The 15,496-nt window shown below is 43.2% G+C and overlaps 1 protein-coding gene across 1 annotated transcript; it reads left to right on the top strand.

Annotated features, from left to right (window-relative positions):
* Nucleotides 1-4,020: 4,020 nt before the first annotated feature.
* On the top strand, nt 4,021-15,442 carry drd4-rs (dopamine receptor D4 related sequence). The gene is made up of 6 exons (XM_085436985.1): nt 4,021-4,176; nt 8,305-8,408; nt 8,494-8,774; nt 8,868-8,980; nt 10,729-11,417; nt 14,842-15,442. Exons 3-6 carry the CDS (start codon nt 8,535-8,537, stop codon nt 15,042-15,044), a joined length of 1,245 nt encoding a protein of 414 aa, XP_085293111.1. The 5' UTR covers nt 4,021-4,176; nt 8,305-8,408; nt 8,494-8,534; the 3' UTR covers nt 15,045-15,442.
* Nucleotides 15,443-15,496: the final 54 nt, after the last annotated feature.

Genomic DNA, 15,496 nt, shown 5'->3' with positions numbered 1-15,496 from the left:
GAAAACCCTCCCTTTTAACCGGAAGAAACCTCCAGGCGAACCAGGAGGGGCGACCATCTCCTGCAACATGTTGGAGGTGAGGGGAAGAAGACAGGACATAGACACGCTGTGGAAGAGAGCCAGAGATTAATAATAACTAATGATTAAATGCAGAGAGGTGTATAAATGCATATAAACTTATGGTGGAGCAAGTACATGGCCTGTATTTGTATAGCGCTTTACTAGTCCCTAAGGACCCAAAGCACTTTACACATCCAGTCACCCACCCATTCACACACACATGATGGCAGCTACATTGTAGCCACAGCCACCCTGGGATGCACTGACAGAGGCGAGGCTGCCAGATACTGGCACCACTGGGCCCTCTGACCACCACCAGTAGGCAACGGGTCAAGTGTCTTGCCCAAGGATACAACAATCAAGACTGTCAGAGCCCAGGCTCGAACCAGCAACCTTCATGATTACAAGGCGAACTCCCAACTCTTGAGCCACGATCGCCCCAAATACAGGTCGAAGCAGGTACTCAGTTTTGCATCTCAGGTGTACATCATGACACTGCTAATCAGACAGGTATATATACCCACCTGCCGCTTTATTAAGTACACCTTGGAGTGGTGCTCCTTTTTCTTTCAGAGTTGCTATAATTCTTTACGCCACAGATTCAACGTGAAGCTGGAAAGGCTCCTTAGAGATTTTCTCTATCTTGATATGAACAACATCACAGAGTTAACGTAGAAACCATACATAAATAAATTTAAGGTGTGACCCAAAGACGATTAATGACGTAATTCATCTCAACCAGCAGAGCTTCATCGCTATGAACTGACAGTGAGGGCTGATGGAGTAACTGAGGTTCTAAGACTGTTTCAAAGGTTTTATGCAGATCAGTGGCAGCACTTGCTGGGCTCCATTAGGAAACAAATGAAATGCGTGAGTAGGGCCGTGTGCACCTCATTAGCATGTTTTCATGTCTGCAATCGGAGACTCGCCTGTTTGAATCAGGACCAGAACACACCCGCTGCGACAGATTCATCCACAAATGAGTTACAGCATTGTTTAGATTCTCCAGATCAGTCATGTATGACACATTTGTGCAGCAGCAGCATGAGCAGGATAAAAGGACTCTGCTTCCTCTCACAGATGCTAATAAATGACAGCTCATTAACATGAACAGCGCTCTCATCATGAAGCTCTGCACAGTGAACAATAACATCATCTCCAACCAACACGGAGCCCTGGGTCACACAGGAGATCAGGCACAAACATTCAGCTGTAGCACACACACAAACTTCTCACTTGTCTGTTTCCACATGTGATCGACATGTATAAGGTAAACACAATTATGACCAATTCTTTTTACATTATACATGCTTCCCTTAGGCAGTTCCGTCAGAAGGCATGGTATACAGATGACACCCAACTTTTTTGTGTGTGTGTGTGTTTTAAGCGTTTTCTAAGGACAGCACGAAAACAGTAAAGAAAGGAAGAAAAAGCCACCTCTTTCCTATCGTACCATGTCGACCAATTTTTAAAAAAAGTCAACACATGGGATTTGGTTGTTTAGGAAGAGGGAAACGTTTTGGGAGTGACGGTAACGGCAGCGAGACAGAGCGAGTGAGTGAGAGAGAGAGAGAGAGAGGGGGAGAGTTTTTAGATGTGGGAGATTTGTGACGTTTAGTGTGGAGTGGATTCTTAGTGTGTTGTGTTGTCTTGTGTAGCTGTTCTGTTGTGTAGTCGTTTTGTTTTGTGTGTCAGTGAGGGCACTAATGAATGTCACAAAGGCACATTTGGAACGTAAACACTAAGTAGAAAACCAGCGGAGCTGAAAAAAAGAATGATACCAAACAAGGCAAGGGGAAAAAAATAAAATGAAACAATCTGAGGGTGAAATACAAATGTAAACTCAAAAGGAGTCAAAAATGGCCGTTTGTATTTCAGACCTCAGTGGGTGAATCCAACAAATCATGAAAAATTAGGTTTAAATTTTCATGACAGTGCAGATTTCTGACATTGTGTAATTTAAGCATCTAACAATGTGATTGTTTTCTAACAAAAAACAGTGTGAAACTTAAGTTAGACTTGTGTTTGTAAATGAACCGCCCCATGTTGTGTAGCTTTCTGGATTTTATACTTATTGGGCTACATATTTATTTATTATACAGGCTATACAGCACATAACATCAAAACTCACATGTTTTATGTAACTAAAGTGTGTAATTATGTGGGCTACAGACAATAATTAAGTTATAGACTATATTTATATGAAAAACGTGTATACTTACTGCATTTGAATTATTTTAACCATACGTAACCACCTGCATATGTGTTTGAAAAAAAAAAGGCTTTGATTTTGCCACCCCATTTGATTTCTTTGCCACCCTCATGCCACCCTAAGAAAATTTCTCTAAATCCGCCCCTGTCCATGAAGCCTCTAATTTTCTGCTTCTTAATTCACATAAAACTGACGTTATTGTACTTGGCCCCAAAAATCTTAGAAATATGGTATCTAACCAGATTCTTACTCTGGTTGGCATTACTTTGGCCTCCGGTAACACTGTGAAGAATCTTGGAGTCGTTTTTGACCAGGATATGTCCTTCAATGCATATATTTAAACAAATATATAGGACTGCTTTTTTTTTTCCATTTGTGCAATATCTCTAAAATTAGAAACATCCTGTCTCAACTGGTTTATGCATTTATTACTTCTAGGCTGGACTACTGCAATTCATTATTATCAGGATGTCCTAAAACTCCCTGAAAAGCTTTCAGTTGATCCAAAATGCTGCAGCAAGAGTACTGACAGGGACTAGAAAGAGAGAGCATATTTCTCCTATATTGGCTTCCCTTCATTGGCTCCCTGTTAAATCCAGAATTTAGCCTTCAACTTTCAGCCCCCTCTTCTATGGAACCAGCTTCCAGTTTGGATTCAGGAGACAGACACTATCTCTACATTTAAGATTAGGCTTAAAACTTTCCTTTTTGATAAAACATATAGTTCGGGCTGGATCAGGTGACCCTGAATTCTCCCTTAGTTATGCTGCAATAGGTATAGGCTGCTGGGGGATTCCCATGATGCACTGAGTATTTATATGGCTTTATACAGCTCTCTGCATTTAATCATTAGTTATTATTAATCTCTGGCTCCCTTCCTCAGCATGTCTTTGTCCTGTCTTCATCCCATCACTTTTTCCTCCAAGCTGGTCTATTGCGGCGAACAGAGAGCTGTCGATCGATCGTGAACCTCCAGGTCACTGGAGCTCACTCAGGTGTTCTGTCCACCTGGAGGAGAGCTGGGACTCTTGCCTGGTTTTTCCCCAGAGGAGTTGGAGTAGGTGGAGTTACAGATGAACGTGAAAGTCCAGGGGAAAAGTTTGACAGGTGAACAGCTTGTTAATGATGAGGTAATTAAAGAGCAGAACCGTGTCACTTCCTGTCTCTACACGTTGGCACTTCTAAAAGAAGATTAGTATGAAGAGCCTTTCAGCCTCTGATCCCAGGTCAGAAACACCTGCAGGTTGGTGCCATTCCCATGGCTACAGTTAAAAAAAATAAGCAATGCTGACTCAGCATCCTCAGGCACCTTTAGGCTTCGCCTGCAGTGGGGTCTGACAGACACAGCTGGAGGTGACGGTCTTCATCCATCAGGCAGCAGCTAAAGGTCACAGAGGAGGAGGAGCCTTCCTCAGTCACACTGAAAACCTCTTTTTAATTTAATGCCCTTAAAGACATCAACAGTCACCTGACTGGTCACCTGATCTCATCTGAATGATGATCCATAAAAATCAGAACACCTGTCCATCACACACACCTGACAGCACACAGGTATGACAGCAGCAGATACAAAATACCACAGAAGAAGAAGAAGAAAAAGCACCTGATGACCGAGGAAGGAAGGGAGGAGAGTCAGTATATCACTGCTGACTGTTAGCCAATCAGAGAGCAGGAACACCAGGAGGAGGAGGTGGGTGGGTAGCTTTTTATAGACGAGGAGACAAAAGTTTGTCAGATGAGACGTGAAGAGAGGAAGGAGCAAGAGATTCACAGAAGGAGAAAAATATTCACACAGGAGGAGGAAGAGGAGGAGGATGATGACCAAACTCTGGATCATAGACAAAACAAAGAGACTCACAGAAGTGGAAGAGGAGGAACAGACGATGCTGCTTCAGCTCTGAAACGTGAGTTTGTTTCTTTGTCCACAATATTGTTAGGCTTTGATTAAAATAAACATAACATAATATCATATTATATCGCACAATATATTTAATAAAATATAACACAATTGTTTTAGATCATGTAACATAATAAAGTTGAAGTGAATCTGCTTACACCCGAGCATTAAAGCTGACGTGATGTTTGAGAATGAATCTGGCAGCAGGTTTCAGTTAATCCCATCAGTCTGCCTCTGGCGCCTCGAACAGCCTTTAATTATTTTAATGATGTTGTCATCATCACATGTTTGTTTTCTCTGCCGCACTTTAATTTTTAAATTTAACTTCTGTGTGCGGTCATAAAAACACTGATCATGCTCACAAACCTCTCTGACATCACAGCACCCCCACAGGCTGAGTTTTTTTATGACTGGTGAGGTCACCTCACTTCTGAGGACGACATCCATTTTTGTATCTTGTAGCATGATTGTGCCCAAACTGGTTTAGTTTAAAATTAGTTTCATTTTAGTTTAACTTTAAATAAGCACCGAATGATATGAGCAGAGACACTGCAGTTATAAATGCCAGATTTCCTCCTTGCTGTGACCCTCAGGATTTCATCTCACCACTGTGACATCATGCGAGGCTCACTCAGTTATCCATATGTAGGATCCAATTTTTTTCAGCTTTAAGCTATGAGACGAAACCTCTCTGGTCAGGTTCAGGAGGCGGTGTAACCCAGAACGATACCAGCGATGGGAAACTCCATAACTGTCAGTGGGTGGGGCCTGAGGTCAAGCTTTGTCACCTCTAAGGCAGGCGATTGAAGAATCAGCCAGTGGAAATGGTGGACAACACCGTGGGTTAAGCGGGCCGGAATGATCTGGACCAACTAATGGATTAGTTTTCCCTTAGCTACCACCTGGTGGTCTGTCCAGCTACAGAATAGAGATACTCGACCTGTTCTCACCATCGATCTGTGTTCATGGTGCAGATGTCCATAAAGCTGCAGTGGTGACACTCAGCATCTAGCTAGCAATAAAGAAGCGGAGCAACGTAAGTTCAGAAAACCACAAACTTTTCTCAACAAATGTCGGCAAACAGACAAACCGCTTCAGACACAGAGCTGTAGCTGCTGCGTTTACAGGCACACAAAATAACGCTAACGATCTGAGCAAGGCCACGGATTATTCTCACAGGTGAGGGCCGGTCAGTGAGTGACGTTTATAAACTGGATTTAAAGCTGACAAGTGATGTCCTCTTATTTAATCAGGATCGACACCTGATGTAACGCGATGCAGATGATTTTATGAAACATTGAGCAAAACTATGTGAAGCATTAACTCAGAGACTATACGAAAATATATCATTCAGCATCTCATTGCTTTATAACTGGATTTCATAACCAACATTAAACCTACGTGTGTGTGTGTGTTATCTGAGAAGACTCCACACTGGGCTCAGATGGCTTCATTTCCAGCACTCAGAGTTTTTAACCCTTTGCTGGCTCAGAGTGAGGTTGGTTAAAGCGTGTCTGTGATGATCGTGTGTGTGGTTGCAGGTTTGAGGCTCGTTGACGGTTTTCGGCGCCTCTCGCTGATTGGATGACTTGGTTTAATCATGTGGTGCTGACAGCCTGTGTACATTTTGTCAGTGAAGAATTATAAATAAAGTTTAGTGTTTTTATTAAAAAAAAAATCATCAGAAAGGCTTTTATTGTGAAATTATGAGATGACCTAAATTTAATCAGATTACAGATGTGACAGATGTGCTACATAATTATGACCCATTCATGGATTATGGATTATGGACTGTGTCATGTGACCTGGTGACATCATGACCTGCTGTCTTTATTATGACAGACTCACCAGGAGGTTTTGGGTTGGTATGTCGGGTCCTGTTTGGATGTTTGCAGGTGAGCCTAGTGTACCTGTTCAGGTAACGAGACGTAAACCTGAGAGCGAGGGCCACCGCAGCAGCTCGGAGGAAGCATGAAAACACAAAGACAATGAGTGAAAACCCACGCTGCATCCTCTCACGTCCATCCACCCGGAGCTGCTCCCTGCACATACTCTGCTCATCTCTGAGGCCCACGCCCTCACTCTTCCTCCGTGACACACTCTGATTAACTTGTGGAAACGTCTTCACGTCAGTTGCTATGGTTTCTCAGCGCAGAGATTTAACATGTCCGCCTCCTCCTCTGTTAGGAAAAAGATCTCTTATTTTGGAGGTGACGCTCCTCGCAGTGTTCTTCGCCTCCTCTCTCTCTCTGGCTGCTGTTACCTGACACGCAGGTGTGCTGCTGGCACAACAAACCTAACAAGAACCAATCAACAGGTTGATCACAAACCTGCCAGGACATCTTTATAAAGGAGCGTGCTGAAAACATGACAGACTCATCCCGTCTACCTGTCCATGTGTGTGTGTGTGTGTGAGAGAGAGAGAGAGAATCTGTGTGTGGTAGCTACATGGTGAAGAACCAGCTGCCGCTAACCAAATAAGTATGAATAAAGTTTAACTAAATTAGTGCTTCTCTAATGACAGCAGAAAAAGGTCACAGTCACATAGAGTCAGCCATGTGGGTGCGCTGTTTGCCTGTTTCTTGTCTTTAGAGGAGCAATTCTGTGACTCTGATGAAGCTTTTTCTCACAAATTGTCACATCTTTTCAGGAGCTAGCTCAAAACCATCTGACAGCAGCTTATCAATTATTATTGGTGAAGCATTGTTTTTATTCGCTTGTTAATGAGAGGAGGAGGATTTCTGCCAGAGGACGTTATGCACTAGGTGGCACTGTGTTTCAGTGTGTGGATGTCCCCACTGAGAACATCTGGAAGAAGCTTTAGCACCTTGAAGCTGGAGAAGGTCTTTAACAATTATGTTGGGCCTTATCTGCTACATTGCCATGGTAACTGATGTTGATCTGTATTAGCTTATATTCAGATAAAAGATCCACAGGTACAGACCGATAACTTGATACGTTTTTTGCTCAAATGCAGATGCACCTTTCTAGGAGGCGAGGAGTGAAAATGCCCTATGTGCAGATTTTAAACTCCTGTGTTTATTTTACCCCTCAGCTCACAGACTGTATGTAAAAGATTTTTGTGACGCCAGCTGACAGCTAGGTAATTTTCTGGTTATCAGTTTTCCTTCACAGAGTCACACACCTGCTGATCAGTAACATCAGATAGTCCAATAACCTCACAGCAGCCACATTACTGGTCAGGTGACATCATTACAAATGCTCCAGAAGGCTCCAACAACACACAGTTCAGAGGTTCACCTGTCAGTCAGAGAGGCCACGCCCCCAATAATGCTAACTTGGACCTACAGAGAGCAGGTGCTGGAGACAGACAGGCTGTTGGTGTTTCTTTCTCATCATTATTGATTATTGATCGTCCTGCTGTGTTTGGGAGTCTAGGTGGAGGTAGGAAGAGGAGCTTTCTTGGACGTTGTCCTGCTGTGAGGATTACAGTGAACATAAACACAAAGCAAGCTCAGCTCCCTCCACCTAACATAGTTAATCTGCTGCACAGATGTTCACAGTTACAGCCTGACCTCACTTCACTGTGCTGCTGTTGGAGGGCAGCCTCACACAAACTCAGTGTTTTCATATGCTGCTGAGTCAGGTGGGTCAGGCTCCACCCCTTGTGAAACAAACAGTTGTGAAAAAAACCTGTCTCAGGTGTGCAGATGATCGTGTGTTCACCTGTTGTAAATGGTTAAATGATGGTTAAATGTCCCGTGTTAGCTTAGTTGCCCACAAATCCTTCAGAAACATATCGCAGCTGATTATCTATCAGCTGATTAAAAAAAACCTTAGGTTAAATCGAGCCCGTTAATAAGCACACACACATCTCAGTGTGTGTGTGTGTGTTTACATGTAATGTTGGCCGCCATGGTCGGTGGTCGTCATGGTAACAGAGGATGAAGAGCAGGATGAGAGCGGCTCTAAGATGTGATTGTCTCTGAGAGGAGACACTTCAGCAAACAATAGGCTGACATTTAATAAAACGGGCTCCACTTCCTTATGTAACCACCAAAATAAGAGCAACACAAGTGCCCCCCCATCACCTGCACTGATGCAGACACCAGGAGTACTTTTAACTGCGGATGAATACAATTAATGTAAAGAGGTTATTGTTTGTTGTTTACAGTTTCAGAAGAAAACAACAATGATGAACAAAGAGAAAGACCTGAAGCAAATAGGTGCTGACACTGAAACTCACCTGAAACCACGGACGGTACAGGAAGCAGCAAGGTAAGTCTGCCTTACTTTGAGTACTTGGTTTAAATGCTCAGATTACTTCGAAGAAGCAATAACACAGTAACTGTGTCATGTCCAGATGTTGAGCAAAGCCCTGCAGCTGTGCTTAGGGCCTCCATCATGGACAATGTGACACCTGGTGCCCTTCCAGGTGAGCCAGACTTGAAGGAATACAACTACCTGGCCTTGGTTCTCGGGGTGCCACTGATCCTGGTAATCATCCTGGGGAATGTGCTGGTGTGTCTGAGCGTGCTCACTGAGCGCTCTCTGAAAACCGCCACCAACTACTTCATCATCAGCCTGGCGGTGGCTGACCTGCTGCTGGCCGTGCTCGTGCTGCCGCTCTACGTCTATTCAGAGGTCAGTGTGATTGAGCCGCCTGGGCTCAGGTGTGCTCTGAGCTTAGGTGTGCTCCCAGTTTTACCTGAAGGCCCTCTCTCTGTTTGTGTGCAGTTCTTGGGGGGGATCTGGACATTGAGCACCTACATCTGTGATGCTCTGATGACCATGGACGTGATGCTGTGCACTGCCTCCATCCTAAACCTGTGTGCCATCAGCGTAGACAGGTGAGTCCAGCTGTGGATTCAGGTCAAAGTAACAGGATCATTAGCACATCTGCTGCAGGTGTAATTAAGATTTTGAACTGTCTGAGATGGAAATATTTCCTCATCACAGAGTCATGTGACCTGCTGTGTCCCTCAGTCAGTTTAATAGATTTTAATGAAGAGACACGTTAAATAAAAGTGTGCTCTTCTTCTCTTCTCACATTGTAACTTTATTTCAGTCATGTCGCTGTAGTCACACTGCTGACACCTCATTAATGAGATAACACGTGACTTCATCCTGATTTTTACAGACAGCAGCTGTTAATGAACCAACTGACACAAAGTGTTGAGAAAAAGAAATTCAGTGAGTCAAATATGCCAGAGATTACAGGCGCCAAACCTATTTTTACCAGTGGTGCTACAGTCTCTATTTAGAGCCTCTGAGCCGATAAGAGGCTGCGGTGACACCTCATACACACACACAATTTTGGATACAGCCTCATTCTGCCCACACCTGCAGTTTACCTGAGAGCTAATGAGGGGATCCAGTGTCCAGATTCTTAGTATAGAACATTTTCCAGAATTAATCAGAAAAAAGTACACACACACACACACACACACACACACACACACACACACACACACACACATATAGTGGTTTGAAAGTGTTTGCCCCCTTCTTGAATTCCTACTTTTTGTATGATTGTCACACTTAAATGTTTCAGATCATCAAACCAATCTAAATATTAAACAAATATAATGCAGGTAAACACAACATGCAGTTTCTAAATGAAGGTATTTATTATTAAGGGGAAAATAAATCCCAACCTCCATGGCCCTGTGTGAAAAAATGATTGTCCCCTAATGCTAATACAAGGTTGGGCCACCCTTAGCAGCGACAACTGCAATGAATAACTGGCACTTTTACAGTGGAATTATTGCAATCCAGTCACAATGGAAAGGTTTCTAGCATGAACCACCTTTTTAAGGTCATGCCACAGCATCTGAGTTGGATTCAGGTCAAGGCTTTGACTAGGCCACTCCAAAGTCTACATTTTAGTTTTCCTTAAGCCATTCAGAGGTGGACTTGCTGTTGTGTTTTGCATTATTGTCCTGTTTCAGAACCCAAGTGCGTTTTAGCTTGAGGTCACAAACAAATGCCCAGACATTTTCCTTCAGGATGTTTTGGTAGAATTCATGGTTCCATTTAACACAACAAGTCTTCCAGGCCCTGAGGCAGTAAAACAGCCCACTACCAACACCATATTTTACTGTTAGTTTGATGTTCCTTTCCTGAAATGCTTCATTACCAGATGTAACAGGACACTCTTGTTCAAAAAGTTCTGCTTTTGTCTCCTCAGTCCACAGAATATTTTCCCAAAACACATCTTGGGGATCATCGAGATGTTTTCTGGCAAAACTGAGACAAGCCAGTATGTTCCTTTTGGTCAGCAGTGTTTTTTTCTTTGACCTCAGACCCATTTTGCCTAGTCAATACTTATGGTGGAGTTATGAACTCTGACCTTTACTGAGGCAAGTGAGGCCTGCAGTTCTTTGGATGTTGTTCTGGTGTCTCTTATTACTTCTTGGATGAGTCGTTGCTGCTCTCTTGAGGTAATTCTGCCCCTGTAGAGTGCCTGTAGAGATGGATTTTGTTATATGTGGTCTGATTCTCCCTGTGATCAGTATAAAAACTAATCTCTTGGTTTAAGTCAGTCCAAATACTTGCCTATAAACCTAAAACCTCCTCTGTCTCTCTGCTATTGCAGGTACATCGCAGTGGTGGTCCCCCTGAAGTACAACAGGAACCAGTTCAGTGTTCGTCAGCTGGCTCTCATCACAGCGACCTGGGTGCTGTCACTGGGTGTGGCCAGTCCTGTCATCTTTGGTCTGAATCAGGTGCCGGATCGTGACCCGAGTGTGTGTAAATTAGAGGACGATCGCTTTGTGGTGTACTCGTCTGTTTGCTCCTTCTTTGTGCCTTGTCCTGTCATGCTCTTCCTCTATTACTGGATGTTTAGAGGCCTGCGGCGTTGGAGTGGGCGAAGCCGCTCCCAAGCAGGCCGGGCTGGTCGGCAAGTTTTCTCTTTACAGCTCAGCTCAGCTCTACGGCGAGCTAAAGCCACGGCAGCTGGCAGTCAAGAAAAAGTGGTATATACAGCGCCCCCCGGGCTCAGCCCCACGTCTCCCTCCACCGCGTCTATGGCAACACCCTCAGTGACACCGGTAATGGAGGAACACCAGGATGGTATAGCAGTGGTGGCGGACAGTGACCCAATGACGACTCAAATGGACAGCCTGTCGGATGGTGACCCCACGGATAGGAGGGAGGGTGGCAGCCGTCGAGAGAATGGCCTGAAAGGCAGCGCTGCAAAAAAGAAGGGGAGGAGGCAGAGCAAGACCAGCAGGGTCAGCGGCCGTGAGCGCAAGGCAATGAAGGTCCTGCCCGTGGTTGTAGGTGAGTCTCATGTCCAGGTGTTAGTTCAACCAGGTCTTAGGTGGGACTAAATCTGAGACAGGAATCGCCTAGAACTATGGGGAGGACCAGCCTCAGAGTTCTTCCTTCTCATAGTTGTAGCTGATTCTCCAGTCCAACTGTGAGGCACCAGGACAAGGTAGTGACAGGTATAAGGTAGGACCAAGTCTGATATAGATCCAGATCTAAGGGAGGAACAGGTCTAAGGCAGGATCAGGTCAAAGGTAGTATCAGGTCTGAGGCAGGGCTAGATCTGAAGTAGCAAGTCTAAAGTAGGACCAGATCTTAAATAGTGGCAGGTCTAAGACACAAACAGGTAGAAAATAAGACCAGTTCTAAGCCAGTAGTAGGTCTGAGTAGTACCAGATCTGAAGTCGTACCTGGTTCTGAAAGAAAGAAAGGTTAGGAAAAAACAGCCTAAGATAGCTTTGGGTTTGGTGAAGAATAAAGGTGGTCACACCAAATACTGACTTTACAGTTTATGTACAAAAAAGTTGAACAAACTCTTTTTTTTCATTGTATACTGTATTCCCAGCTCTGAGGCAGATCCAAGTGTAAAGGAGGTCTACTTCTGAAGTGGGTGCAAATCTGATACAAATGGAGGTTTGAAGCAGCAACAGGTCTAACGTTTCCAGAGATATTTCTATAAAACTAAAGCTCTCAGAAGTGTAACTAGAACACATGGGGCCAGAACAGCTTTGAAGGTCTACATACATTCTTTTGACTCAGCTCTTACAGTGCATTCACACCAAACCTGTTTTACCTTACTTAACTCAAATAGTTTTTACTTTCTCTGTGTAAAAGCAAGATCTAAGGTTTGGACTTGCACTGTGTAAAAAACTTTATATTTGCTGTTAATGCACCATAAACATTCCCTCATTTGATGTTTTAATGGAGAGTGCACATCTTCTTCATCAAACCATTAAATGAGCTCTGTTGTGCAGTGCCAAAAGAAGACCACCCAAGTCAGACAGAAACATCTGATCAGAGGATGGAGGTGATCAAACTGTGTATTGATCTGCAACATCCTTAACTTTGAAGGATCAGTCGACCCAAATAGAGCCAGTGCATCAGAAACCAGGTCTCATAAGTCAGGTTTACAGACAAGAATTCAATCTGTCAGAAACTTCCAACTATTATTAACAAGCAAATGAGCGCAGACACAGTTTCAAACATCATTATGTTCAAAGTTGTTGCATTAAGAAATGGACATTGAGATAAATGTGAACACAAAAGCTCATCAGCACGGCTTGTTGTTGTGTCTTTTCATCTAAACAAGAGCTGTCTCTGCTGGACGTCTCTGCACTAACCGTAATGTTTTGTTGAGTGAATCTCAGTAAAAATAGAAACCTCTTCTTGTATCTCTGTGGAAACTGCTTTAATTCACACCACAAAGTGTTTAACACTCACAGCTCATCCAAAACCATGAGGCTGAAGGTGGTGTGAAGGATTTAGTTAAAGAGAAAACATGCAATTAGAGCTTCAAAGGAACATCAAACAGATCAAGTGTTGAGTAAAAACAGAGGTAGGAGTCATTTTGGATAAACTGGTCTGCAGGAAGACTGGAGTCTCTGTGAATTTAAACTTCTTTCCCTAAAATGTAATTCACCAGGTTTATTCAAAATTCAAACTTAATAGTCATTGTTAATAGGGCTGGGCCATATTATACCGTTCACGGTAATACCGGTATAATGTTAGGCAACGATAGGAAAATGAAATATCGCGATAGAATGGGAGTAAAACGCGCATGCGCAGTGCCTTTGTTTTCATACGCACATGGCCGATTGTTGAGTGAAACTGATGAACCAGAATTGGTTTGTAAAAATGGTGCAACTTCCGTGATGTGGAACTGGTTTGGTGTTTGTCCGTCAGATACACAACAAAGCACATTTTTTTGCAGAACATGCAAGCGGCCGTTGTTATTGTCGTATTTGTCGGACTAAGATGCTCTTAAATCTGGGAGTAATCTGGGTCCTAAACTCCGTATGCTTCAGGTCAAACAACACTGCAGCATCACTTAGAGTTAAAAACTGTCTAAATTCTTTCATCTTTAATAAAACGATCAGCATTGCTGCTTTACCAGGTGTAACTATAAAGTTTAACTTCCAGGCATCCATGAAAACAAAAGTTATTACATTTAACGGAGTTAGAAGTTAGCAGGAAGCTAGCGGAAGTTAGCTCGCTAGTTTCGCTAGTTACCTAAGCATGATATTGCATGTTCTGACTGAGAGATTTCTGAAAAAAATCAAACGTACACCTCTGCTATCACTTCCAACATAAATGAAGACAGGAAACTAAACAGCAGTGACGTTTGTAGGGTTACTGAAGTTGGGCTAGCTGGTATATAATGATGTGCTACGTGATCGCTAGCGACACAGCTATGTTAGCATAACATAAACAGTGAAGCTGGAGGACGAACACTAACACTTTTCCACTTATAAAAGTGAACGTGAAGGTTCTTCATGGTTAGAGACAAATGCAATCGCATGGCAGGATGCTGTAAACGGACCAAACAGTCAGGAGAACAACTGAGATAATCCATCCACAATACGAGGTTAGTCATTAATATACTGCAACAACATGGGAATAGAGCAGCTGCCAGAGAATTCAACATTAATGAATCAATGGTACAGAAATGGAGGAAGGAAGAAGAATGAGTTTAATAAAGTTTGATTTATCTGACTGCTTTGTTTCGCTTAATGTGCCTTATAATCCCCTGCACCTTATGGTCCAAAAAATACGTACTGCACACTGCAGTTTAATGTTGCAAAGCACCTCTTTTTAACTTCAGTGGATATTATACATGGTTATGCTCAGGATATGTCAGCCCATTTCTAGTGGAAATGCCTTTTGGTTAAACTTTCAGCAAGGAATTTGCATTTGCACTGTTACATTTTTATAAAGCTTTAATGTACATAAAAACCAGCTTCTTGTTTAAGTGAAAATAAATGGAAGGTTGTCTTTTTGCGCTAGTAATGTTTTGGAGTTGTATTTTGTCTCGCATCAATTATATCGTCTGTTATATCGTTATCGCAAATTTTCAAATATATATCGTGATAAATATTTTTGGCCATATCGCCCTGCTCTAGTTGTTAATCTCTGGCACACTTCCACAACAAGTCTTTGTCCTGTCTTCCTCTCCTCACTCCAACCGAACACGGCAGATGGCGGCCCCTCCCTAAGCCTGGTTCTGCTGGAGGTTCCTGCCAGTTAAAGGGAGTTTTTCCTTCCCACTGTCGCCAAAACACTCGCTCATAAGGAGTAATATGATTGTTGGGGTTTTCTTTGTTTTCATTGTATTATTGTAGAGTCTTTACCTTACAATATAAAGTGCCTTGAGGCAACTGTTGTTGTTATTTGGGCTATATAAACAAAACTGAACTGAAACTCTCTCTCTGTGTCTCAGGTGTGTTTCTGGCCTGCTGGACTCCGTTCTTTGTTGTCCATGTCACCAAAGTTTTGTGCCAGTCATGCAACATTGGTCCCACACTCATCTCCGTGGTAACTTGGCTTGGCTATGTGAACAGCGCTGTCAACCCGATTATCTACACGGCCTTCAATGCAGAGTTCAGGAACGTCTTTCACAAACTGCTCTGCTGTCAGACGTGAAAGCAGATCAACATCCAACAGAAAGAAGCCCCAGCGTGGAACTCAACTCGACTCAAACACTCTCAGACTTCTTAAGGTTTTAATGTGTGCGTGCTCTTATTTTCAAAGTTTGGAGATGTTACAGCCCAGAGGCATAAAACCTGCAAACATGTTTCTGATATCTGACTGTTTCCGTGTTTAAAGTTTGCAGCTCATAAGAATTTACTTTGACTGTTTGTACAGTGTTTTTGTGACTGAAGCAGAGAGCTTCATGTGGACCTGGATGTTTCCGTCAGTTTTGTGGTGAAGCTCGTTGAGGACAGATGGTGTTTGTAGTATTCTGATCTGTGGCATGAAGGTGATGAAATGTAGCTGAGCAAACTTCTGTGTCATTTGAACAAACACAATAAAGAGATTAAAGACTGTTTGATGGGAGCAGCTGATCTGTGGGGTAACAGCAGATACCCAGCAGG

Source organism: Copadichromis virginalis, linkage group LG17 (assembly GCF_057382275.1).
Source record: "Copadichromis virginalis isolate Kocher_CV1m ecotype Utaka linkage group LG17, C_Virginalis_male_GT1.1, whole genome shotgun sequence".
NCBI lineage: Eukaryota > Metazoa > Chordata > Actinopteri > Cichliformes > Cichlidae > Copadichromis > Copadichromis virginalis.
This window is presented reverse-complemented; position numbering and strand designations above follow the sequence as displayed.

What these genes read in the sequence shown, in the direction of transcription:
- drd4-rs (XM_085436985.1), top strand. Translation starts at nt 8,535, where the DNA reads ATGGACAATGTGACACCTGGTGCCCTTCCAGGTGAGCCAGACTTGAAG. An exon ending in CGCTCTACGTCTATTCAGAG is followed by an intron (nt 8,775 to 8,867) that starts GTCAGTGTGATT and finishes GTTTGTGTGCAG; the next exon opens with TTCTTGGGGGGGATCTGGAC. An exon ending in TGTGCCATCAGCGTAGACAG is followed by an intron (nt 8,981 to 10,728) that starts GTGAGTCCAGCT and finishes CTGCTATTGCAG; the next exon opens with GTACATCGCAGTGGTGGTCC.